The sequence below is a fragment of the Cervus elaphus genome, chromosome 4, assembly GCF_910594005.1.
Source record: "Cervus elaphus chromosome 4, mCerEla1.1, whole genome shotgun sequence".
NCBI lineage: Eukaryota > Metazoa > Chordata > Mammalia > Artiodactyla > Cervidae > Cervus > Cervus elaphus.
Window position 1 is genome coordinate 37,011,414 of NC_057818.1, and position 27,102 is coordinate 37,038,515.

At 40.6% G+C, this 27,102-nt stretch overlaps 1 protein-coding gene across 1 annotated transcript in view; it reads left to right on the top strand.

The window, feature by feature from the left end:
• The first annotated feature begins 1,017 nt into the window (after positions 1–1,017).
• SNTB2 (syntrophin beta 2) overlaps positions 1,018–27,102 on the top strand; it is a 64,532-nt gene continuing 38,447 nt past the window's right edge. The window contains exon 1 of the mRNA XM_043898936.1: positions 1,018–1,630. Within this exon, the coding sequence (XP_043754871.1) occupies positions 1,051–1,630 (580 nt within the window). The 5' untranslated portion in view covers positions 1,018–1,050. The remainder of the gene's footprint in view (positions 1,631–27,102) is intronic.

The following is a 27,102-nucleotide window of genomic DNA, read 5'->3' on the forward strand; positions in this document are numbered from 1 at the left end:
CCTTTGAGTATAATTGCTTTACAATGTTGTGTTAATTTCTGCTCTTCAAGCCCATGAAACTGGAAGAAGCAAGTGAATTGTATCACCTATGTCTTTGGATAAAAGCTGCTGCAGGCCCTACATTGTGCAGTGTTCCTGGGGAGGCCCATGTGCACTTGCCCCAACATAAGGCCATGGCCTCCAGGGTGAGAAAGTCAGATCTACAAATTCAAGTTCAAATACTTCCAAATATGTGGTTATATGCGGCTTTTTACACTAGTATCCTGTCGTTGCCACTGACCCTGTTCTCCGTTGACACTGGATTCTGGCATCTCCCTAAGTAACCGTCATTTTACAGATCTCTTTGAGACCTACCTATTGTGACGGCAGGGCTAAAAATACCTTTCCTCTGACATTACTGGCAAGTAAATGGGGGATTATAAAGCAGAGTGACAAATGGTTGGACTTTTGAGTTTCCATTGTCACCTCTGTAAAGATGACCCCAGGCCCAACTAAGTGTTCTCTTCTGCTCACAGGGCATTTTCTACTTGACACTTAACCACATACTATAACATCAGGTTAGCTGATTGTCTTGTTTTCCTCCCCAACTAGACTCTCAGCTCTCAGCTGTGGTGCATTTTATTCATCTCATCTCTAGGCCTCAAAAAGGAGCACACTTCGCGGAGCGTTCTGTAAACCAATCAATGCAAAAGTGTACCTGCAACTGGGTCTTGCAGGCTTGCAAAGTGCCTCTCGAAGCTGATTTTACTCCGTGCCCAGGCAGCTCTGGCGAGTTGCACGGTAGAGGTCAGGAGCTGGGGTGGGAAGATCGGAGGCGTACGAGGGAGAACGTGAGACAGAGCCCAAACCACGCGAGCTGCCCACGTCCGGTGAACTGTAACCCACTGGACTGCGGGCAACTCCTTAACCTCCCGGAAGCGGCTAGGCTGTCCTCTCCTCGCACCTCCGGAAGGTGGGCGTGGCCTCATTAATAATGAATCACCGCCGGGGGCGGGGCCGGGCCCGCCCCCACGGGCGGGAAGGGGGAAGCGCCGAGGCTGCCTGACTGGAATGAGGGTAGCTGCGGCGACTGCGGCGGCGGGAGCGGGGCCGGCCATGGCGGTGTGGACGCGGGCCACCAAAGCGGGGTTGGTGGAGCTGCTCCTGAGGGAGCGCTGGGTTCGAGTGGTGGCCGAGCTGAGCGGGGAGAGCCTGAGCCTGACGGGCGACGCCGCGGTGGCTGAGTCCGAGCCCGCTCTCGGGCCCGCGGCGGCCGCCTTCAACGGCCTCCCGAACGGCGGCGGCGCCGGCGACTCGCTGCCCGGGAGCCCGAGCCGCGGCCTGGGCCCCCCGAGTCCACCCGCGCCTCCGGGGAGCCCGGCGGGCGAGGCGGGCGCGTCACCGCCGGTGCGCCGGGTCCGTGTGGTGAAGCAGGAGGCGGGCGGCCTGGGCATCAGCATCAAGGGCGGCCGCGAGAACCGGATGCCGATCCTCATCTCCAAGATCTTCCCCGGACTGGCGGCCGACCAGAGCCGGGCGCTGCGGCTGGGCGACGCCATCCTGTCGGTGAACGGCACCGACCTGCGCCAGGCCACCCACGACCAGGCCGTGCAGGCGCTGAAGCGCGCGGGCAAGGAGGTGCTGCTGGAGGGTGAGCGGGGCCGGCGGGCGGGCGGCGCTGGGCTGGGCTGGCCGGCGCTCACTTTGTTCTGCCACCCTGCCCCCTTTGCGGGGCCAGCCCCTTCCCTCCCACTCGGAGACCTCACCTTCCCCTCTGCTGGCGGCCGGCTTCCCCACAACCCCGTTGCCTGAGCTTTGAGGATGGAAAAACTGATGCTCCCTGCAGGAAAAGTTGGGCAGCCGCCGAAGTGTGGCTTGCAGTCCCCTAGGAAGGTTTTAGTTTGGAGCAGCCGTGCTCGAAACCCCGCCTCTGCACGCTAAGCTGACACTTAGAACTAGAGCAGGACTTTTGAAGGTCTCCGTTTGCCTCCTGAGGGGCGCTTTCTTAACTCACCTCTGGCTTCTCAGGGCGGGCAGGTCGGTTTTTTTTTTTAAACAAAACAAAAAAAACTCATCCACACCGATGCCAGCGGTATGCTTGGGCAAACCACCAAAACGCTGGTTAATTTATGGGAATTTAACCCATCATTGGCTCTCAAGAATAACCAAAGGAGATCATAGCATTTCATCGAAGCCAGAAAGCTGAAACAGCAAGTTTGTGTGGTTAATGAGCCTTGTTTAACAGTGGAGGCTCACGTGTTTGAACATTTACTGCCAACTAGAGTTTTGCCCCTTTTTGCAGGAGACTGGGTGCCAGCTTCCTACCATTCACAGGCTTCAAGGCTTTAAGCTTATTCAGAAGCCTGAAGTGTTAAATCTCGTTATGTTTGAATATCCAGAATTATTCTTTTAAGTTTGAGTGTGATCTGTTACCTGGGTCTTTTATGGAACTGAGGCAAAATAAATTTTATCTTCTTGAAGGACTCATGATGTTGGAGGGAATATTACTTCAGAAATTTTTGAGCAATCAGCCTTCTTTCATCTATTCAGCCATTTTAGAGGCATTTACTGCTGGCTATATAGAAGAGAATATAAAAGATGATGTGTCTCTATTTGGTGTCTAGTTGGGAAAATGATAGAAAAATGCAAAACAACTTACAAATTATAGATTGTTGAGTGCAAACTATATGAATACCAAGGGAGTGCAAAGTTAGGAAGTAGTGGAAATCAGGTTGATCAGGGAGGAGTTTTTCAAGAAGCTGAATCTTGAGCCAGGTCTCCAAGGAAGTGATGGACATAGGCAGGGATGAGTCAAGAGGGTGTTCCTGGCAGAGGAAGAACAGAAGGGAAGGGGTGGGGAGTGGAGGTAGGAAGGGGCCAGTCATCAAACTGAGGGGCCAGAAGTCCAACTTGGCAAAGTGATTTTCACTTTTTTCTAAATCTGCTAGTAGACATTTGGGAAAGTGTTAGTTTCCAAGTAAATATTTTAATGTGCTCTAATTGTGAAATTCCAGTGTCCCACCTTATAATATCCTATTTATAAGTCTTATTTATATTTCGCTTAGGTGGGGCTAGGCACTACTCAGAAATTAGTGTTAATACAAAGAGTAAAATTATAAATTGTGGCGGTGTGAGTGGTATGTGTGTAAAAAAAGGAAAAGTTGCCATTAATGTGTATCTTGAAATTGTGCTAGCTAAGAATTTGGTTATAAATTCTTAGAGCCAGAATACTGACTATAGTACTATTTATGTGGTGGTCAGTGGTGATGGGCAGATGTTTCAGCTCTTAACCCCGTATCTATATTTTTTAAATCCAGTTTTTGTTTAGATATAATTTGAACCTGGTATTCATACCACTTAAATAAAAATCATCTAGTAAACACTTCATAGTATTCCTTAACCTAAAATAGGCCGCATGTGCTTTTAGAAGGAGGCTTTACAAATGGCAGCGTAACATTTAATGAATGTCTGTTTACCTAACACAGGTTCTACCTTATTTTCCCATTTTCTAAAAGAGGACATTTTTGTTCTTATATGTGTGGAGAGGTATGAAACTGAACTTTAAAAATCAAAGGATATAAAAATAAAATTGCTTATAATATGCAGAACCACTGAAAACAGTGATTTCCTAGGATCAGTCAGAAATTTAAAATTGAGAGCTAGTGACCCATCCAGGAAGGCTACTTTTAAAAGATAAATTTTTATGCTTATCCCTTAGAGTTTTAGAACTGAATGATCCTTCCATTTGATGTCTCAAAACTTGAAAAACTGCCTTAACATAGCATAGTGATGCTCTTTTGTGGTGCGTGCAGAGAATTTTAGGCATGCCTTTATCACCCCCAGGCAAAGGAAAGCTGTAGTCTCTGGTTGCCTGTGGTTAGGGAACCCAGTGAACTGAAGGTTTTTTTTAAAAAATCTCATGGATTTGTAGGGATTATTCATGCATACATCAAACAAAAATTTATTCAGCTCTTCCACTTGCCAGAGGCGCTTAAAGATAGTCTGATTTCTGCCCTCAGGAAGTTTGGAGTTGAGATAAGAGAGAGTTAAGAAATAGTACAGCTAAGGGCTCAAAACAGTGTGAGACTACAACTCTGAAAAGGGTGCAGCACAAAGACCCTTGTGGGCATCAGAGGTTGAGGATGCCCAAGAAAAGGTTGTTGGAGAAGTTCAAGTTTGAATCAGGGAGAGAGCTACCACCAGTAAAGACAAGTGAGAGACCCGAAGAAGTCATTTCGCCCAGGGAGGTTAGAGCACAAGTGAGGGCTTTGTGGCGAGCTCGACCAGGCTGTGCTTCTGGCTGGTGGTTTGTAACCCCTAGGCAACTTAACGCAACCTTGCTGTGCCTTAGTGTCCTCATCTGTAAAGCCAGGATGATAATAACACCTCTTCACAGGGCCGTTGTTCATTTGACGGTTTATGTGCCGGGAGCCTTTTGGGGAACTGGGAGTTGAAGCAGTAAGCAACAGTAATGAAAACAAAGTCTGAATAAGGAAGGTAGGACTGGGTCATGAAGGTATGCTAAGAGTTAACAAAGACACTCAGAATAGCCAGAATATCAAGTTGTTAAAATCCAGGGCTCCATTTTCCTTGAAAAGAAATACATGTTAATAAGTTATTTTAGGTGAACAGGTCAAGAATGATTTTGCGTTTCTTGTATGCAAACCCCTTTTTTAATCTTGTTTTCCTGTCATCCCTTGTGTAGGCCAACTTTTTTATCTTTAAATTTTGCACTTACTTTTTCATCCCTCTGATTGTTCCTGTTCCTTCACACTTGCTGCTCAGAACCTTAAAACTTGCTAATAACCTTGTACTTGTAGTTTTGACTAATGTCTGATGTTAAGATATGCAGAGATACACTGATTCTCAGCATAAAGGGGTGACTACTCTTCCATCATATTGTATGAGTTTAACTATATCTGTGTGTTAGAGATAGTCTATCCAGAAAGCTTCTAGAATTTATATTTGAATTAGACTACACATCGAAAAGTGTTCCAGAGGAGGTTAGGAAAGACAGAATGGTGTTCAGCGTAAGATCTGAAATTTGAGAAAAGAATCAGTAAATTTTTTGAAGCAATTCTCGTTGGAATATTGCTGGAAAATCATCTTCTATTGTGTAAATATGATTCTAAAATTATTGTTATCAAATCTATGGAAAAGAAAATAGTTAAGTATATAGAGGAAGTAGACTGATGTGAAATTTAATTTCAGAGTTGAAAATAATTTTTATATCTAGAATAGTTTGAGATTTTGAGTGTCATGTATGGCTGATTCTTTGTGTATGTTAAAGGACATTTAACTACTGATGTTATTAGGCTGCTCATTTGAAGAAGCTAGTTTGGGTTCTTACACTGCTGTTTTCTTCACTGTATGTTGGAAAGTTTGAAAGTCTTCTGGAGAAAACATTTTACATTTTCTTTGGACTTTGCATTGTATATTCATCAGTCTGTGTCTTAAAGAACCACTAAATTGTCAGGACATTTTATGTTTCTGTTTTGTTTTTTTTTGACTAGCCTCATTGTGTTTCATTTGAGTGATTAAGCATGTTTATATAAGCAGCCATATCTTTGTAACCAGATTATTTCTTATAGAGTCCCCTTCTTGCTAAAATATGCTCTCTAAATTATTAGAAAAATATGAGAAATTTATTGGTTCTAATACAGAGTGGTTATGAAAATTCTAAGAGCATTTTTGGAAACCATACCCGGGCTTTAATTTAGATCTCAACTGTAACTCAGAACTTCAACTGATATATTCCCTGGCCTATAGTCCTTCAAGGATAAAGGTTACTTTACTTTGTGGTCAGATGTGTATCATTATATGTGCATTTTCCTGAGTATTTTCTCATTTGACCTTTACACCGTCCTTTGAGGCTGATGTTGATTGCACTGAAGTTCATTCATGTTAAGTGAGTTACTGAATGTCTCAGAATTTCTCTTTATTTTTAGGGGGAAAATGTTCATGTTTCTTGTGAGCATGAAGAAAAGTCTTACTGGAATTTTAAAAATTGTAAAAAAAAAAAAAAAAGTATCATCTTGCAGATGAAGACTTAATGGCCAAAGAGGTCAAATAAGCATGTTTAAGGTCATCTAACTAACCAGTTATGGAACTTGGACTAAGAGCAGTTAGTTCACTGCTGTCTCCCTTGTACCATGATATCTCCAACCAGTCAGTCAGAACTTCTGGCGTCTCATGTGCATCTTCATGTTGCAGTGTGTTGTGAGAGATCAGTGTGCAAAAGAAGTTGAAGGTGGCTGGTCCCTGGCATCAGAGAACTTAGACTGAAATTGAGGAGAGAAGAGCACCCAATAGAGAGTAATTGCTGCAATGTGTAGTACTCACTCTTCAAGAATTCTATGAAGAGATGATCCACTGGGGCACGGAAGAGTCAAGTGTGACCTCATGGGGAAAGGATAATTTTGTCTGAGCTTGAAGGATGAGTCGCTTCTCTCTAGTTGGAAGGCAGTTCAACGTGAGGAGGTAACATGCGCAGAAGCCAAAACAAGCATGACTTGTGATAGGAAGTGAGAATAGGAATGGACTTGGGGGAAGAAAATTAAGCCGAATAGATAAATTGAAACCAGATTATTCAAGGTTTTGAAAGCAGGCCAAGGAATTTGGACCTTTTTCATTCTGTCAACCTTAAGTACCTACTGCAAATGAGGTGTTGTGGTAGATGCTGGGAACTCAAAATTGGGAGTAATCTCTGCCCTTTAGACTTGCAGGGAAGCAATTACAGCAGGCTGTGATAAATGCTTTAAAAGAGATGAGAACATGGTGCCCTGGAAGCAGAGGTGGCAGTGCAAAGGAGACGGCCTCTCAAAGGCAGGGAAGTGATGAGTAGCTGGTGTGTTGAGAGAAGTGAAGCGTGGGAAGGTGTGGGAAGGGTGTAGCAGCAGAGCGGGCTGGAAAGGTGGACAGAGACCAGATTGGTAAGGGTCTCATAGGCAGTGCCAAGCAGTGGTCTCTAAGTGGGATTTATATTTGCAACCTAAAACCTAAAAGAAGAATTTTAGTTCTGTTAGTATTTAATGCACAGATAACCCTGGTTCTCTTCCTCAGTCTTAGAAGACAGTGACATTTCACACTTGATACACAGGGTGATGTCTCCAGGGAAGAGTGAAAGCTTCGCAGAGGACAGGACTTGAGAGTGGTGACTTTATTCATTTTTCTGCTCCTGTCATTACAACTTACTACTTGAGCCTGGTTAGTGGATTTATGATATATTATCTGCTTTTAACTGCCATTTATCTTTACAAAGTGAACAAGTGACTTAAAGATTTGCACAGAGAAACCTTGGATTCATGATAATTCTAGCAATGCAAATAATAACAAAACAGTAGAGCTTTACGTTTCTCCTAGTAGGAGCTAATTCTAGCAATACAAATAATAACAAAACAGTAGAGCTTTACGTTTCTCCTAGTAGGAGCTCTTTGTCACATTTCAGGGTAATCCTGTCTGTTAAGACATCAGCCTAAAAAATGAAATCATCAAGAAGAGTATTTGAAATGTGGATTAACACATTACCATTAATAATGAACCTTAATAATGAACTATATAAGGCTGTATTGTGTTTTGAATCATACAGTAGCTAATGATGGCATGACTTCATCAGGGATATATTTAGTGTATTTATTTCATCTTTATCTCATTCATTCTTGATGTTTATGTTTGTATATGTTTTATAATACATATACTTTAATGAATATTCATAGGATGAGCACGTAGACTCACACGTTTACTGATGGGTGTGTACTATCAAGAGTTTTAGACCTGGCAAGCCACCCAGGTTGTTAAAGTGCTTTAAATAAGGAGTGCTTTAAACAAAGGAGCAATCTGTCCGAAAGCGTGGCAGATGCGGAGTGTAGGAGCCCAAGACTCTGAGGCCAGGGAAAGCACTTAGGAGCCTGTTGCGACACCATAAGGCTAGTGAGACTGGATAGGACAGTATGAAGCTGAAAGATAGTAAGTAGATAGAAGTGGTGGTACTAAATGATGTTTGGAGACTGAGGGGGAGAGGAAAAGAGGGGGAGGACAACTCCTAGATGTCTGGCCTGGGAAAGTGGGTAACTGTGAAATCAGAATGAATCGGGGAGGAACTAGTTTTTTTGTGGGGAAGAGAAGTTTGGTTTTGGACATGTAGAATTTGAGTCACCTGTGTGACATCCTGGTGCAGAAGGCTGGTACAGGTCTGTAGTCAAGAGAAATGTCAGAAATGAGCTGCAGATTCATGAGATGTTAGTGTAGGAGTGGTGATTGATGCCATAAGTGTCGATGTAATCGTTAGGAGAGTGCAAATTAAAAAGAGAGGTAGGGACAGGATGGAACCCTGCAGAACTGCTCTATTAAAAAGCAAGAGTGGAGGAACAGAAATCTGGAAAAAAGGGGTTTCAAAAAGGCGGAGGTGATCAGCATCTTGAGATGCTGGAGAAGTCAAGAAGGAAACAGAAGTCCATTGGATTTGGTGATTAGAGAACAAGGTCATGAGAGTTCTCTCAAGAGCAATTTCAGCTGACTGACAGGAGCAGAGAGCAGTGACTAGACCATACTTCTCAGCTTCTAAAGCTTCTCAGAAAAATAAACGCCACAAAGGTGGTAACTAGAGTTGAATAAAGTATCCAAGAAGGATCCTACTTTTGTAGTTTCTGGATTTTATTTTGTTTTAAGGGAAAGAATTGCCACCTATTTGTACAGTAAGGAGAAAAGGCCGGCCGAGAAGGGAGAGGTTGAAGAGATAGAAAGGATGGGGAACTGATGCAATCCATTCTCGAGCCAGGAAGTGACATGATGGGAACAGAATTTGGGGTTGGCAGCAGTGCGTGCACTGGATGCAACGCAAGAGGAAAGAGCGAAGGTAGGAGAGTACAGCTGTTGCGGAGAAGAGTCCAGAGCAGAGATGGCAGCCGCTGGGGGGCTGACAGTGGTGGCCCTTGGAACAGGGGCAGGGTCAATGCAAGAAACATTTTAAAGCAGGTGATCTCTGGCCAGGGAACAGCAGAATCCACTGGGGACCTTTTCCTGCCCAGATAGCCTCCTTCTGACTGCCTGGGACTCCCAAAGTTTGGACACTTGTAGAGAATCTCTGGCCTCTGTTATTAGTACAAGAATTTGATCCCTCAGAGTCATTGGAGTGGAAACCAGAGAGCCACTGTTTTGAAGGAAGAAATGACAGGATGTGGGGGTAGATTGGATATAGTGAATTAACTCTGGGACAGGGACAGCAGAAGCACTCAGCCATGTTATAAAGCCCTTAGGCAGCGTAACTCTTGTCAGCTGGCTGTGGGGATTGAGAAGAAAAATTTTAGTTTATAAAACATCACATCAATCACATGGTATAAGAGCATATTCTTCCTTTAAAGGTTTTATGCCCCTAGATTAGTAAGAGGAGTTTGGGGCTCCTTCTGGAGAAATGATGGTATATTTGGGTGAGTTTAATATTTTGTATCTGGAGAAGTAGCAGTTGATTTAGTTACTTAAGTGCCATTCTAAGGAATATGCACCGAGTCCTTCATAAAATGTATGTTTTACTTCAGTGTGAAAACAAAAATTCATGAAATAATTCTGTATATAAACAGAGTGCCAAAAAAAAAAAAAAAAAAAACAGAGTGCCAGTGATTATGATATCAGTATATTTAAAAAGAGTAGAGTTACAAAACTCAAATTTGGTTTGGTTTCTGTGATCTGGCTCCCATGACATTGCTAGAATGATTCGACATGTAACTAGTGAAAAATACGTGAAGTGCAACCTTTTCTTTTGGCCAAACCTCATGGCTTGCCGATCATAGTTACCCCATGAGTGAAAGTGCAAGCCCTAACCACTAGACCGCCAGGGAATTCCCAAAGTGCAGCTTTTTACAAAAATTACTTTGACTTTCTGCAACATTTTGTTCTTTCTACCGTGTTCTACTCTTGTTTTTAATTTTGCAAGTATTTCAGAATGCTTTATGAAAGTAAAGTTGATGGGATAGAAAGATGAGAAAGTTGAATCTTTATCTTTCAAATTTAATTAAACTGTCATTTACATAAAATATTTACACCTCACACTTGGAAATTGGGAAGTTTTGATTTTTCATTGAAAGAGACAAAGGTTTATTTTTGGTAAAAGTAGTTGATAATGAGGTTTGTTTTTTTTTTTTTTAAAGAAAAGATAATGCACGTGCGTTATTCAAGGCTTTTTTGGTTTCACCACCAGTTCAAGTTGAAGGGTGAAAGTATTGGAAAGATATAGACAGGTCTCAGGACTCTAGGAAAAGCTGAGCAGCCAGGCCTCAGAAATGTCAAGGACCCAGGCAGTGCTGAGGACTACGCTTTCCACTCTTGCTCATGTCTCCTCATCTCAGAGCTTCTCTGTTTCTCTCTGAGAACATTCTTTTGCAACAGCTTTGTTCTAGTCCTTTTACAGTTTCACTTTTTACGTTTAACTCTTTAATCTACATCGAGTTTATTTTGACACAGGTATGCAAGAGAGTCCACTTTCTATGCTTTTCCAAATAGTTAACGATTGTCTCAGCATTTGTCAAATAAACCTCTTGTATGCACTATCTGCTAGATTGATGGGCTGCCTGGAGTGCTATGTGCGGAAAGATTCCAAAGTCATATCTGGGTGCAGCAGGAAAACAGTCTATGCTTAACTAGGGACGTCTGCAATGAGTGTGCTGCGTTGAGGTGTACAATACACATGCTACATACCTGTCACCATAGGAATGACCCGTTCTTCCCTCACTGATTTGAATTGCACCATTGTTTATATATTTAATTTTTATATTCTGCAATCTGATTCTGGACTTTTTATTTGAGTGTTTTGTAACTACACTGTATGTTGTAACTTTAACAGTTAATAAGTGATCATTCAAGTGGATTACACCAGTCAAGAAGAATTTGGAAAAATAACAATGAATAATTAGAGGCTGGTGTAATTACTTATTTATCCAGATAAATTTTGGAGTGATTTTATCATTGCTTAAGAAAATCCTTTGGGATTTTGATTAAAATTGTATTAAGTCCATAAATTAATTTTTAAGAGAACTGAGATCTTTGTAATGTCTCTTTCCCAGTCATTTTGCCAGAAGTACTAGATCTCACTCATACATATATATTCCAGGCATGTGGCAGGAGATAACGGGATGTTCCAGTTGGCCAGGCCTAAATCACATGGGAGTTTCTCAAAAGATAATCAAGCTGATGTTACCAAAAGAAGGGGGAGTGGATGGTAGACAGACATAAACAAACGACACCCATTCCAATGTTCTAAAACCACCAGAGGTTCTTATTAGAGATTAAATGAGAAACTACCATATTAGTTTAAGAGATTTAGAAACTTTATAAACAGCTGTAAAAGGAAAGCAAGAAGAATACCTTTGCTTGGGTACAGGCAAGCTAGTTGGAGCATTTCAAAGATTCTTGAAACTCCAAAGTGCATAATAAATTATTAGTCTCAGCATCCTCTTTTGAACATCAATTTTATATACATTTCAAGCAACTTCTCAAGATCGTATTATGATTATCGTTTTATAACTATGGCAAGAAAATTATCTAGAGCTTACAGACAGGCCCTGACATTAGAGGTAGACTGGGATGGAGAAAAATCTTTGTCTGTCAGAACAGACATAGACAGGTTTTTTAGTAAGAATTATTTTGGTTTGCAGAAACCCAAACCAAACGGAGCAGAAGTGGAATGTATTGCCTCATATAACTGCTAAGACTGGGGGTGGATCTAGGTTTAGGTCCAGAGGGATCCAAAGGCTCAAATTATCTTGGCTGCAACATCTGCTGTGGAGAATCTAATTCTGTGTAGTCAGCTAAGATGGCGCCAGCAGTTGTAGGAATGTATTGCCCTAACTTAATAACCCCTTTAAAAAAGGAAAGTTTTTATTCTAGCACCTGCAGTTTCTGGGAAGGACTCTGATTAATTCTACTTTGTCTACCCTTAGGACGTATCTCTGTTTCCACAATGGTGGAGACTATAATCTAGGCTTGCCTCATGTACCCATCCTTGGTGTGTTGAGATCGGCAGCATCACCAAACTATGAAATGTGGAATGGAGTGGATGCTAAGCAAACTTATGTCCATGATAATAATGCAGACTTTGAAGCTAGAGTGCTTGAAATATTTTTGTAGCTAAATTGTAAAGTTTTTAAAAGTTAAAACAATAGAAATAAGTAATAATGACATTATTGAGACCTTTACTCTGCTAAGCTGTTTACATGCGTTGTCACAGTTTCTTTTAACAGCCCTGTGAGGCAGGTATCATCATGCCCATCTTAAATATGAAGAAATTGAAGCCTGTAGAAATTAAATAATTTGCCCAAGGTTGCAGCACTTGGATGGTAGAGGCACAGATTTATCAGACTCCACAGCTGCTGCTATTTACTGTTTTAATAGATTGCTTCTCCAATGAATCAGTTTAAGAAGCTAGCAAGCCTGAAGACCAGTAGAATTTATCACTATGATGGGCTTCATGTGCAGGAAGTCATGCTCTGGATTCTGGGTTGTTGCATCAGTCCTCTGAAGGTTATTATTGTTAGTGCCTCCCAATCTTTGATTTTCCATGCCAGGCACAAATAGATAGCTGTATGTGATTAGTCAGTTCATTGAATACCCACATTTCTGCTGGACACTTGGAGAAGTAGAAAGAAAACATGAGCCCCACCACCCTTACCTCCAAGTGGCTTTATAAATGCTAATAAACTGACCTAAGTTAATCTAGATTGTCTCATACATGTTATACAAGTGATAGACAAATGCTGAGAGAACTTGCAGTACAGGAATGACGTTAGAAATGTGTTTCTCTCAGGTGTGAGAGGGGCAGGCTGTGGAATGGGTGTGGGAGGTCTGCAGGATCAAAGTATTACTAATTTCTTCAAAGACTGTTGATTACATGCTAGAATAAAACTGCATTTATTTTTATTTATTTATTTATTTTGGCCACATTGTCGGGCTTGTGGGATCTTAATTTCTTGACCAGGGATTGAACCCAGGCTCCGGGCAGTGAAAGCACAGAGTCCTAACCACTGGACCACCAAGGAATTCTGTGAACTGCATTTATTTTTACAGTGAACATAAAGTAAAAGTAACTGAAAAAATTAAGCTGACTGTTTGTTGTTCAGTCGCTCAGTCATGTCTGACTCTTTGCGACCCCATGGACTGCAGCACGCCAGGCTTCCCTGTCCTTCACCATCTGCTGGGGCTTTCTCAAACTCATGTGCATTGAATTGGTGATGCCATCCAACCATCTTGTCCTCTGTCATCCCCTTCTCCTCCTGTCATCAGTCTTTCCCAGCATCAGCCAAAACAGCAACAAAAAAGACTAAAGTAAAATTTTAAAAATCATTGCTCACAACAGATGTTTTAGTATTGATCTACTTTGTCCACTTACAGTACAATAGAGTTGATTTTTATACTTGTTAATTTCATCTTAGGATGCAGAATAATGACAGTCCTCACAAGATGAGTGTAAAGTATTTATACTGGAGAATAAAGAAGTGTAATAGTTTTAAATGCTAGCAAGCTGGTTTGTAGCAGCCAGATCTGGCAGGTATTCTCAGAAAGCCAAATTTGTAGGGTTTTTTCCCACAATACATTTTGATAAGAAACATGTTTTCCTTGAATATTTTCCCTCTGCTCTGTCTCTAAGGAGATTGTGGTTGGAGAAAGATCTCAATTTGCTCTTATTTCTCTACCACCTACCAGTTTCCTCCCACTAGTCTCCATTTATTTCTCATATTCCGTCCTACTTCCTCTGTGCTTGGGACTCAAGAGAAGTCTTTGGGATCTTTAAGCATCTCCACCCTTAGGGATATAGTCACAGAAACTGAGTCTTGTACCAAAAATGCTTAGGTCCCAAACTGAAGCATGAGAGGACAAGATACTTAGGAAAAATAAAAAAATACAGCAAAGCGTTTCCAGTGGCCATCAGCTCTCTGTGTGACCTTGGAAAAAATATTAGCATTACAAGCCTCACATTTCTTATCTATTAAAGATAAAATGCCTTTTAGTTCTCATATTTTTTTGTGTGTGTGTGTGTGTAATAAAGTTTTATTAAAGTATAAAGAAGATAGAGAAAGCTGCTGACATAGGCATCAGAAGGGGGCAAAAGAGTACCCCTAGTTCTCATATTTTATAGTTCTAATATGAGATAGAGAATGCACAGTTATAGTTACTATAAACTGACTATATAAATAGATGGATTGTCAGAGAGGGTATAATCCAATTAATAGTAAAGATATTCTAAATATAGTGAAGCTCCCTGATCATTCAAATGGAACCTCAGCATTTATAATACTTCATTCTGGACTTTATTTATTTGACTGTACCTGAGGGCATGGCAAGATTTTTTAGTTCCCCTGACCAGGGATGGAATCTCTGTCCCCTGCAGTGGAAGTATGGAGCCCTAACCACTGGACCGTCAGGGAATTCCCTCAACTTTATTGTTGAGAGAGATACACAGAAGTGCCAGATAAGAGATTTGCAGAAAAATCAGCGTTTGCTGTTTTGTTGTTTAGTTGTGTCTACCTTTCATTATAACTAGTAACTAATCTCCTTTAGAACAACATAGGTAACATTTATTAAGCTATCTTTTACTCCAAGCAGAGGAGAATCACTTAAGGAAGAAGGAAAACTGAGCAAAATAGATTACGATTAATTTTGCCACTGATTACTGTGTAACCTGAGGTTTGTTCATTGTTCTTTAGTGAGCAAGGGCAAGACTTATCTTAATGAATATTGCAAAGAAAAACCAAAACCTGGGACTTAGATGCCAAATAATTCCTTCTTCTTTGCCCTTTTTAGTATGCCCTTTTAGAGAAAGGGGTAAATTATTTACACATGTATTATATTTATTTGTGTTGACCATTATTGTCCAGCAAATTTATTCATGGAATAAATTTAGGAATCTAGATGTCAAAGAGTAGAACACAGCTGACTGAACAACAACAATGACAAGGAAGATGACTGGAATTGGGCAGAGATTCATGGGGGCTTTTTGTCAGGAAATAAAACTAAACAAAGAGGACAGAATTTTAAGATTGATAAAGTTGAGTTATGTGAATGTTCATTATGCTGTATTCTATGTATTTAAGCGTATTTTAAATATTTCGCAGTTTTTAAAATTCAGATAAAATTTAGACAACTGTCCAGTTTTGCTTTATGCTGGATCACTTAACTACCACTTTGATTCTGACTTCTTTTTTTTTTTTTTTTTGATTCTGACTTCTTAACGTTAAAAAAAAACTTGAAGTATAATTAACATACAGTAATGTGTTGTTAGTTGTTCATTTCAATGAGTTTTTACCATTGTATATACCTGTGTAACCACTACATAAGCTATAGAACATTTCTCTCACCTCCAGAAAGTTCCCTCCTGGCCATTTCCAGTCAATTCCTTTCCCCACCCCACCCCTAGGTAACATTTTTTAATTTCTTTCCCCACAAATTAATTTTGTCTATTATTTTTTTTCTAAATTTTATTTATCTGTTTTTGGCTGTGCTGGATCTTCATTTCTGTGTGTGTGTGTGTGTGTGTGTGTGTGTGCGCGTGTGCGCACGCAGGCTTTCTCTAGTTGCAGCAAGCGAGGGCTTCTCATTGCAGTGGCTTTTCTTGTGGAGCACAGACTCTAGGGCACACAGGCTCATAGCCTCTAGGGAGAGAGCTCAATAGTTGCGGTACATGGACTTAGTTGCTCTGAGGCGTGTGGACTCTTTCTGGATCATGGATGGAATTCTTGTTGCCTACGTTGGCAGGTGGATTCCTATCCACTGTGCCATGAGGTGAGTCCCAGTTTTGTCTGTTCTTGAAATTTATTGCAGTGGAATCAAAAGTGTCGAAGTCTTTTTATAAATTTTTACTGGGTGGTTTATCTCTTTGTTGTTGGTTTGTAGAACTCTTTATATATTCTGGACACAAGTCTGTTGTCAGATGTCTATGTTGTAACTATTTTTTCAATCCTGTATCTTGTCTACTCAATTTCTTTTTTTTTTTAAGCTGTAAAATTGCCAGTTTTATTCCTCTGGCTTATAGATCAAGAGGTAATTTGAGGTTTACATTTTTTTAAACAATTCTTTCATCAAGTGTTTAGGTGCTCCAGTTGCCCTTACATAAACTGATTGCAAATTCTTTGATTGACTCTTAATTATGGAAAAACCTTTAATTATTTTTGTGTGTTTGATGTGTTCTTTAAGAAATACATATAAGCAAAAGGAAAAAAATACCACACAGAAATAGGCACAGTTAAATTTTTGATATATGTATGTATGTATACACACATGCGTGCGCACACACACACACACAATTTGAGATTTTCTTCTACATTTGTAAACTGATACTGAATATACTGCCTTGTAGCCTGTTAAATTTTACTTTATGATATGGGGTGAACATATTTTCATGCATATGTGTGAAACTTCCCAATTGAAAAATAGACCTGGAGAATGTGTCAAAATAGAAAATCCAGGTGCTGGTAACAAGGAAACTACCTAAAACAAAACTCCACCAGGTGATTAAAAATAAAACAAAAATCAGAGACACACCAGAAAATGCTAACAGAAAAAAAGCAGGGGCCAGTTTTTAATATTATACCAAAAAGAATTCAAGGCCTAAAGCAAAGAGGATGAGGAGGGCAGTGTGAATGTCTTTGTTTCCAGTTCAATTCACTCAGTCACATCCGACTCTTTGAGACCCCATGGATTGCAGCACACCATGCTTCCCTCTCCATCACCAACTCCCAGAGCTTACTCAAACTCATGTCCATTGAGTCAGTGATACCATTCAACCATCTCATCCTCTGTCATCCCCTTCTCCTCCTGCCTTCAATCTTTCCCAGCATAGGGTCTTTTCCAATGAGTCAGTTCTTTGCATCAGGTGGCCAAAGTACTGGAGTTTCAGCTTCAGCATCAGTCCTTCCAATGAATATTCAGGACTGATTTCCTTTAGGATGGACTGGTGGGATCTCCTCACAGTCCAGGGGACTCTCAAGAGCCTTCTTCAACACCACAGTTCAAAAGCATCAATCCTTCGGTATTTAGCTTTCTTTATAGTCCAACTCTGACATCCATACATGACTACTGGAAAAACCATAGCTTTGACTAGACAGGTCTTTGTTGGCAAAGTAATGTCTCTGCTTTTTAATATGCTGTCTAGGTTGGTCATAACTTTTCTTCCAAGGAGCAAGCATCTTTTAATTTCATGGCTGCAGTCACTATCTGCAGTGACTTTGGAGCCCCCAAAAATAAAGTCTCTCACTGTTTCCATTGTTCCCCCATCTATTTGCCATGAAGTGATTGGACCGGATGCCATGATGTTAGTTTTCTGAATGTTGAGTTTTAAGCCAACTTTTTCACTCTCCTCTTTCACTTTCATCAAGAGGCTCTTTAGTTCTTCTTCGCTTTCCGCCATAAGGGTGATGTCATTGGCATGTCTGAGATGTGAAATATTGATATTTCTCCCAGCAATCTTGATTCCAGATTGTGCTTCATCCAGCCCAGCATTTCTCATGAAATTTCTCATATTTCTCATATAAGTTAAATAAACAGAGTGACAGTATACAGCCTTGACATACTCCTTTCCCAATTTCGAGGCAGTATGTTGTTCCCTGTCCAGTTCTAAGTGTTTCTTCTTGACCTGCATACAGATTTATCAGAAGGCAGGTAAGCTAGTCTGGTATTACCATCTCTTGAGGAATGTTCCACAGTTTGTGGTGATCCACAGAGTCAAAGGCTTTCGCATAGTCAATAAAGCAGAAGTAAATGTTCTGGAACTCTCTTGCTTTTTCGATGATCCAACAGATGTTGGCAATTTGATCTCTGGTTCCTCTGGCTTTTCTAAATCCACCACTTCCAGCGTGAACATCTGGAAGTTCACGGTTCACATACTGTTGAAGCCTGGCTTGGAGAATTTTGAGCATTACCTTGCTAGCGTGTGAGATGAGTGCAATTGTGCGGTAGTTTGAACAATGGCATTGCCCTTCTTTGGGACTGGAATGAAAACTGACCTTTTCCAGTCCTGTGGCCACTACTGAGTTTTCCAAATTTGCTGGGATATTGAGTGCAGCACTTTCACAGCATCATCTTTTAGGATTTGAAATAGCTCCACTGGAATTCCATCACTTCCAGTAGCTTTGTTCATAGTGATGTTTCCTAAGGCCCACTTGACTTTGCATGCCAGGATGTCTGGCTCTAGGTGAGTGATCACACCATCGTGGTTATCTGGGTCATGAAGATCTTTTTTATATAGTTCATGATTCTTGCCACCTCTTCTTAATGTCTTCTTCTTCTGTTAGGTCTATACCATTTCTGTCCTTTATTGTGCCCATCTTTGCCTGAAATGTTCCCTTGGTATCTCTAATTTTCTTGAAGAGATCTCTAGTCTTCTCCATTCTATTGTTTTCCTCTATTTCTTTGCATTGATCACTGAGGAAGGCTTTCTTATTTCTCCTTGCTATTCTTTGGAACTCTGCATTCAAATGGGTATATCTTTCCTTTTCTCCTTTGCCATTAGCTTCTCTTCTTTTCTCAGCTATTTGTAAGGCCTCCTCAGACAACCATTCTGCCTTTTTTGCATTTCTTTTTCTTGGAGATGGTCTTGATCACTGCCTCCTGTACAATGTCATGAACCTCCGCCCATAGTTCTTTAGGCACTCTGTCTGTCAGATCTAATCCCTTGAATCTATTTGTCACTTCCACTGTATAATCATAAGGGATTTGATTTAGGTCATACATGAATGGTCTAGTGTTTTCCATACTTTCTTCAATTTAAATCTGAATTTTGCAATAAGGAGTTCATGATTTGAGCCATAGTCAGCTCCCAGTCTTGTTTTTGCTGACTGTATAGAGCTTCTGCATTTTTGGCTGCAAAGACTGATTAAGTCTGATTTTGGTATTGACCATCTGGTAATGTCCATGTGTAGAGCCTTCTCTTGTGTTGTTGGAAGAGGGTATTTGCTATGACCAGTGCATTCTCTTGGCAGAACTCTGTTAGCCTTTGCCCTGCTTCATTTTGTACTCCAAGGCCAAATTTGCCTGTTACTCCAGGTATCTCTTGACTTCTTACTTTTGTGTTCCAGTCCCATATAACAAAAAGGATATCTTTTTTTGGTGTTCTAGAAGGTCTTGTAGATCTTCATAGAACCGTTCAGCTTCTTCAACATTATTGGTCAGGGCAAAGAGTTGGATTACTGTGATGTTGAGTGGTTTGCCTTGGAAATGAACAGAGATCATTCTGTCATTTTTGAGATTGCATCCAAGTACTGCATTTTGGACTCTTGTGGACTATGAGGGCTATTCCATTTCTTCTAAGGGATTCTTGCCCACAGTAATAGATATAATGGTCATCTGAGTTAAATTCACCCATTCCAGTCCATTTTAGTTCACTGATTCCTAGAATGTGGCTGTTCACTCTGCCATCTCCTGTTTGACCACTTCCAATTTACCTTGATTCATGTACCTAACATTCCAGGTTCCTATGCAATGTTGTTCTTCACAGCATCGGACTTTACTTCCATTACCAGTCACATCCACAACTGGGTGTTGTTTTTGCTTTGGCTCCATCTCTTCTTTCTTTCTGGAGTTATTTCTCCACTCTTCACCAGTGGCATATTGGGCACTTAGTAACCTGGAGGGTTCCTCTTTCAGTGTCCTATCTTTTTGCCTTTTCATAGTGCTCATACTGTTTCCAGTTTCTAATCCGTCATCACAGATTTGTTTCTTACTTTTCTCATCTCTTCTCTACGCCTTTCCAACTCATCTGCTCCTCTTATTTCTTCATGGTCCAGATGCCCAATGGGTGTGTCCGTGACCAGGCAGAGTCAGCCCTCCTCTCAGGTTTCCTTCTGCTTCCTGGCTTGCACCTTCTTTGGAGAGTTAAGGATTTCCTTCCGCCTCCTGTGGTACACCATCCCAAGGGCTGTCTTCCTCGGCCTTTAGCATGTTCTGTGGTTTTCCTCCTTTTTCTTCACAAGACTTTTGCATGTTGAGTATTTGTCTCTCATTTTCTTTTTGGGCAAATTAATTGTGCCGAGATCTAAGGGATTTTTTTCCTCCCTCTTCCCTTCAACCGTTTTGTGTCCCTTGTGAAAGACCAAGAGTCCTGAAAGGATCTGAGACCCTTCTTTCCTTCTCCAGCATAGGAAGCTGCCACAGGTCAATAGGCCCTAAACTCTAAGACCACTCAGTTTTTTAATGGTGGATTTAGATGATGTGAAGTTTTTTCTTTCGTGGGAGCATTATGTTTCCTGCCCAAGAAATCTTTGCCCACTTCGAAGGCACATGTTTTCTTCCGGAAGCTTTGTGACTGTGTTTCAAGTTTAGAGCTACAGTCCATCTTGAGGTAATCTTTTGTACATTGACTACTTTTCTTTGCTATAGATAGCCCTCAGCCTGACTGGTAAAGGTTCATCTACCTTTAATATTCTCACTATTTCTCTTTGGGGGTAATGGCAGGGGACTCTCTATATAACTTTTACCAAACCCTTTAAACACTGCTGCCGCCTGTTTATTTCTGTATTTTCCCTCTTCAATGGTGTCTCACTGAAATCTCAGACAAATTGAGTCATCTCTCTCTGTTTTCTTTTTTGTAATTACACCCCATTACACCTTCAGGGCCTCCAAGGGCCTGATTTTATAGCAGTGTATTCAGGAAAGCCATAGGAAAACAGCATCCTGGCCTAAGGGTTGCTATTGAGATAATGAAGTATTACATGTGAATGCATGATTATTTAAGGATTTTGATGCTTACCATTTATTTAAGCATCTTGTGCAGTGTTAGCATTGTGATGGTATTAGTGTCACAGAGCTAGAAGGACCATTCATGGGAGAGAATGCTCTGAACCAAAAGTAGCAGTTTCAGAACCTAAGGCTTTCTTTTTTTTTTTTTCCCAAGGCTTTCTTAAATGCAGATCTGTACTTAAAGCAGCAACTAACTTATTTTTGTAATGTTGATATACTGAATAGGGGAGGGGGCTGTGGCAAAATAGAAAGGATTAAGGAGGCAAGGACACAAAATCCTTTAATACTGCTTAGTAAGATATTCATTTTATCCATTTGTAGAAATCTGAAATTCTTTAAAAAGGAGTATATTTTTAAGTTGGGGGTGGGGAATGTCTGCTAAATCATTGGATATTAACCAGAAAAGGATACAGATTACAGCTAGAAGAATGTTAATCCTGTTAGATTATATTTATTGTCAACAACACTACCAAAAAAAAATACCAACCTGAAATTATTCTCAGATTTTCAGGAAAAATTTTGAGCAGGTTATTTTAGATTTCTTATCTGAAGGGTAATAATCTTGAGTTTGTCTTAAAACATTTCTTTGCATAATCAACTTTTAATTATTCATGTGAGATTAATCAGTTTTGCTATTATTTTCCTAATATATTTCATCTCAATCGAGTTTCTCTTGTCCTCTGGCTCTGGGTGAAGAGTGAATTACCATAATATGTAGCATTTACTATGAGATGGAAGATGAATTTTAATATTTACTTGAAAGTGAAAGAAAGTGAAAGTGAAAGTCGCTCAGTCGTGTCTGACTCTTTGCAACCCCATGACTGTACAGTCCTTGGAATTCTGTAGGCCAGAATACTGGAGTAGGTAGCCTTTCCCTTCTCCAGGGGATCTTCAGGCAGATCTTTAGGATCTCCAGGCATATTCTTTACCAGCTGAGTCACAAGGGAAGGCCAGTATTTGCTTGAGCAAAATGTAATTGGAGATAAAGCTGCTGCTACAAAATAACAAAAAAAATCCCATAAATTTAAATTATTTTGGGAGTATCCACTATTGTGAACTCTTTCCTTATCTCTTCAACTAGTGAGAATGGGGGAATTGGAGGTCCTGACTCCCACAGAATCCTGCTTTCACATGTTTTCAGCTTCCTGGCTGTTCACCCATGCCTTTTCATGACCCTGTCCCAGCAGTGTCTCCTCAGCAGCAGGAGTAAGTTGTACTTACTGTCAGTCAGTATAGACACAGCCCAGGAGCTTTCATCAAGGCAAGAGCTAGGGAATCAGTGGCTTACTATGGTCTAGAAACCTGTAGGTCCACAAAATGAGGTGATCAGAAGGCCACCAGTTTTCCTTTTGAGCAGAATACACCCGACTGAATCCATGCAGATGATTGTGTTGTAGAGATAGCGTTGGCTTTGGAACCTAGCAGACCTAGAGCTCTGCATGTTGTGGGGAAAACAGTTTATTCTCTTTAAGCCTCTGTTTCTTTCTCAGTCAAATGATTCCAAAGGTTACATAAACGATTTTATATGAAGTTGTTGTTGTTCAGTCACTAAGTCATGTCCAGCTCTTTGTGACCCCCTGGACTGTAGCACACCAGGCTCTCATTTCCTTCACTGTCTCCTGGAGTTTGCTCAAATTTATGTCCATTTATATGAAACACATAACAGGTGTTCAAACAATGTTAATTTTCCTTCCCTTCTATGCCTTATACCTGGATGGAAAATTCTTTTAGGATCTCATTCTGCCTGTCTGGAGAAACTGGTGCTAGCTAGTTTAGGAGCAGGGCCTTACTTATCTCCCTTGTATACACCCAGTGTTTAGGTCATCTGCTCATGTAATTTCAGCAATTACCTGGATATCTATAATGTTTAGCTACAGCTGTTTGTTCCCAGCCTTTCTGTGATCCCTTACCAGCATATCAGATTTAACCCTGACCTAGGCAAACTTCTTTGCAGTCACTGATTATTTGTTTAAGGGTGTACAGGCTCTGGCCCTGTCTCCTTCCTCTCTTCATTGGCTTAGAGGCTTTCTCCTTGTGTTTGTCCTTCCCAGTTTTTACCCTAAGGCTTATGAAGAGCAGGAGTAAGTCCTTGAACCTCCCTGGTTAGTAGGAATTATTTTGAACAAAGAAAAATGTCTACCTTTAAAGAGCTTATAGTAGAAGGTAGTGTGATGGTTCCTATTCATACAACATGTAGGTTGTGAATTTTATGCACTATTGGAATTTCTAAAAATATTAACCTTTGGATTTTTGCCTTTTCCATTTAAAACAGTTCCTCAAACCCTTTCCTCCTGCTTTTTTTTTTTTTTTTTAAATCTCCATTAGTAATCTGTTATTATTGAGATTCTTCTCTTAATGTTGTCTTATAAGCTAGAGACTGGTGAGGACTCTCCTCCTTGGCTCAGAGTGTGAGGAAGCCACAGTGGATGGCATTGCTGGTCAGGGCTTTTGCTTCCACAGGAGCACCAGGAGCACCAGAAATCTCCCACCTAGCACCAGATTCACTGGTTATATTCGTACCATCAGGTATTATTCCAAATATGGAATTTTATTGCTCCTCAAAAGAAAAACATGTTGAGACAGTAGTTTCTAAGAAGTCAGACTTTGCCACAGTTCCTTTTAGATGTAACACCTCAGGCCTTTCCTAGCTTAGATTTAAAATTCTTTCAGAAGCACAGATTTTTCACAGGGACAGATGATTCATTAATTTTGCTCTATGGAAAGAAAGGATCTCAGGTTAAATACACCACCCACACCTAAATGAACTGACTACAGATTTAAGCTTTGGGAAACCTAAAACATATTTAAGAGCATCCAGTCTTAAACTGAAGCAAGATATTTTCAGTACTCTTACCAACATACGGAAACTGGCAACTTCAGCCCCTTCAATAATCTATCTCAATTGAATAGCTTGTGGCTTAAACAAGTATTTTTCTGCTCTTCAATTTACCACATCTTTCTTGGCATCAAAATACATTTTTACTTAGTTCAAATCCTTAGTTTGACTGTTTGGCCGAATTCATTTATGGAAGTGGAAATGAAAATTATTTGTGATGTTACTGCTGCATTGGCCACATATGGTCATGGTATGTATATAATTTGTTTTCCTGAAGTTATATTTTTAATTGCCTGTTTACAGAATCATGAAGTGAAGTGAAGTTGCTCAGTTATGTCTGACTCTGTGACCCCATGGACAGAGAAGCCTGGTAGGCTACAGTCCATGGGATTTTCCAGGCAAGAATACTGGAGTGGGTAGCCGTTTCCTTCTCCAGGGGATCTTCCCGACCCAGGGATTGAACCCGGGTCTCCCGCATTGGAGGTGGATGCTTTACCATCTGAGCCACCAGGGAAATCTTAGCAAAAGGAGAATTCTCATATGCATGGCCTAATTTACTTTTTTAGAGCTTAAGGGAAGTTATATGAAACACTTTCTCTACATGTGCCCTCAGATCGATCCCAGGGAAGAGGTTAACAGAATTGATATTTCACAGGCTCCTAGTAAGGCAGGGAGAAAGATCTCCAGTTTTATCTTTGCTTTCTCCTTCCTTCTCTTGCCTACTGATCCTTGGGGTGTGTGGAGGGGTGGTTCTGGTGTCTTGTTTGTTGGGTGTAACATAATGACTTTTTCTTTTAATTGGATAATATTTTCCTTCCCATTTCTTCTTCCCAGTGTCTAGCACTTCCAGCCTACTTCTTTCAGATTTTGCACACATAGGTGTGTAGATTAGGATAGGGACAAATTTAAGATATCCTGTGCAGCTATCTTTGGAGTGCAGACAAACAGCCCTTTGACTTGATTACCTCTTGCCACCTGAGGGCAGGAGCTCCAGAGCGCAGTTTATGCTAACCCTGCTCACAGCTCAGGTGGTGTGTTGAGTGACATCTAGCTTGTATCCTTTCTTTAACTCAGTTCTTTAAAAGTACGTATTTATCCACTTTATTATGAAGTTTGTGATCTGTGTTTCAGTAGTGATCTCACTTTTTTCTTTTTGAATATTCACCCTGGTAGTTCCGTAAGAAGGAATGATCCATGACAGCCAGGGCTGCCTTTCACAGTATCTGATCACCCTTAACTAAATATCAACAACCTTTCAGGAACAGATCACAGCATTTTACCTTGTCCCCGATTCTGGCCTTTCCTAACCGCTTACATTTCTCTGAATGTTTCATGTCCTCGACTGGATGCTGTAACCTCAGCCAGGCACACTCACTCCCACCTTATCTGCCTGGGGTACTTCTGCTATCTTTTCAAGTCTCCTATTACTTTGTGTAATATGTTCTGTACATAGTTCTGTAATGGAGCTTAATATACTGAGTTGTTATTACTTATTCATTGGTAAAATATAGTAGTATTTACATGGTTGGTCTTTCTCTTTGTTATTTACTGGTAGAGTGGCACATGCCAAGTTTTTTTTTTTTTTCTCTAAGGTCTCAATATCCTCATTTGTAAAATGGGAGTAATAAATGTCCCTACCTCCTAGGGTTATCGTGAGATTCAGTGATATTATTCACATAAAACACTTAACTCTGTTTTTGAACATTAATTGAGTATTGAGGTTGGTGATTGAATATTTGTGTCATCTATTATATCTTGAGACTTGTAGAGACATGGGATGCGTTTTATTCATCATTCAGGGATGGCGGGGCTGAGAGGGGCCTCTTTCCTCCGAGAGCAGGTCTGCTATGTGAGCTTTATTCATTAACCCTCACAGTAGTTCTCTGCCGTGATTAGGGCAGACGCAGAAAGGCACAGTAGTCATTTTTCTGAGTTCACACCACAGGTAATCCTTTATGTTCTACGGTAATGCTCCTGGGCAGGAGGTCTTAACCAGTTTGTACACTCATTCATTTAACAGATGCTTTTTACCATGTGCTGTGCTAGTTTCTGAAACTGGTGAAAATGACGGTCAGGTTCTGCACTAGGTCATAATAGTAATATTTCAAATTTGTATGGCTGTTATAATTCATAAAATCCTTTTCCAGTCCATGCTTTATTTAATCTTCACAATAACCCCCTAAGGATAGACTTTATGATTTTCACATATAAGGAAGCTGAACTCCAAAAAAATGGAATTAAGCCACGAGTGTGGATGTAAATTCTTCTGAAGGATGGACACACAGAAGCACACTCTTTTCCAAAAAGTAATCATTTTCTTTTGAAAAATAGCATTCTTGACTCATGCTTTTTGTTTAGTTTTGTCTTGGCTGGGGCTTTCCAGCCGCTTTTCCGCGCCCCCCCGCCCTATCGCCGCCCCATCGCCGCCCCACCCACGGCGGGGATGGAGACAGCGGCTCTGACGGTTCTGGCGCCTCTGTGCTGCTGCCGGCTCAGAGCACCGTGTGCCGGCAGTGTGGGCAGGCTAGTGAGTTAAATATTGATCCCTGGTTGTTATTATTAAAGTCTTGTGTCTGATGCAGAAAAAGTGAATTACCACAGGGTGAAAGGACTCTGACCTGAGTTTTTAAAATATGCTAATGGAAAGGTCATCATAAAATACACCATCCTTCTGAAGCCAGCCCTTTTTTCTTTTTTTCCCCCCATTCTTGAAACATAAATTGAAATGCTTGCTTGCTTGCACACACGGTGAGATTATCCTGTTAATCTTAGATAAGACCTGGTTACTCCACTTTTTAACTGTATAGACCCAGTGAGCAAGTTTGAGTGCTGACTCATTTGTACTGGTGGCTGAGGGATCTATACAAACAGTGTTTTATGACTCCACTATCTCAAAAGCCAAACTGAAAGTTGAGGACATAGTCAGGAAAAGATGACATGGGTTTTTAGCCGTGACTTTGTCACAGACTGCAGCTTGGAAGAAGTTTTCTAAATTCTTTGAGCCTCCTTTTTTTTAGAATTTCAGTTTAGCATCCTTAAAAATGAACAGTTTGTACAAATGATCACTGAATTCTCCTCTAGCTCTGCAGTTTTGTAAATTATTTAGATTAGTATTTGTCCACAGGAAACTCTGGATGGCTGTGTGTGTGTATGTGTGTAAGGAGTCAAAACATAATGCACATGAAATTGATAGCTATTTCATTCACCTCTAAATATGATCATTTATTTAGGCTATATTGACTGTAGCTCTATAATTCAAGGGTACATACTACACTCTACACTTGTGGATCTTTCTCCTTTCCTAGAATAATCTCTGGGAGAGAGGTGGATTTAGAATGCATGAAGATAAACATAATCTCAAGATAAGCACTCTTACTGATTATAGGAAGCTAATATTAACACAAATTGACTGTCAGTTGCAAGGGCAAACTCTCACATATCCAAAGCTGCGCTATAATATTACTTAGTATTATTTGACAGGAACGCTTGGCATGAAATTTTGGAATTACATGTAGATGACTTTAGAATCATCTAAAGTGATTTAGTGACTTTAGAATCATTAGAAAAGGGCT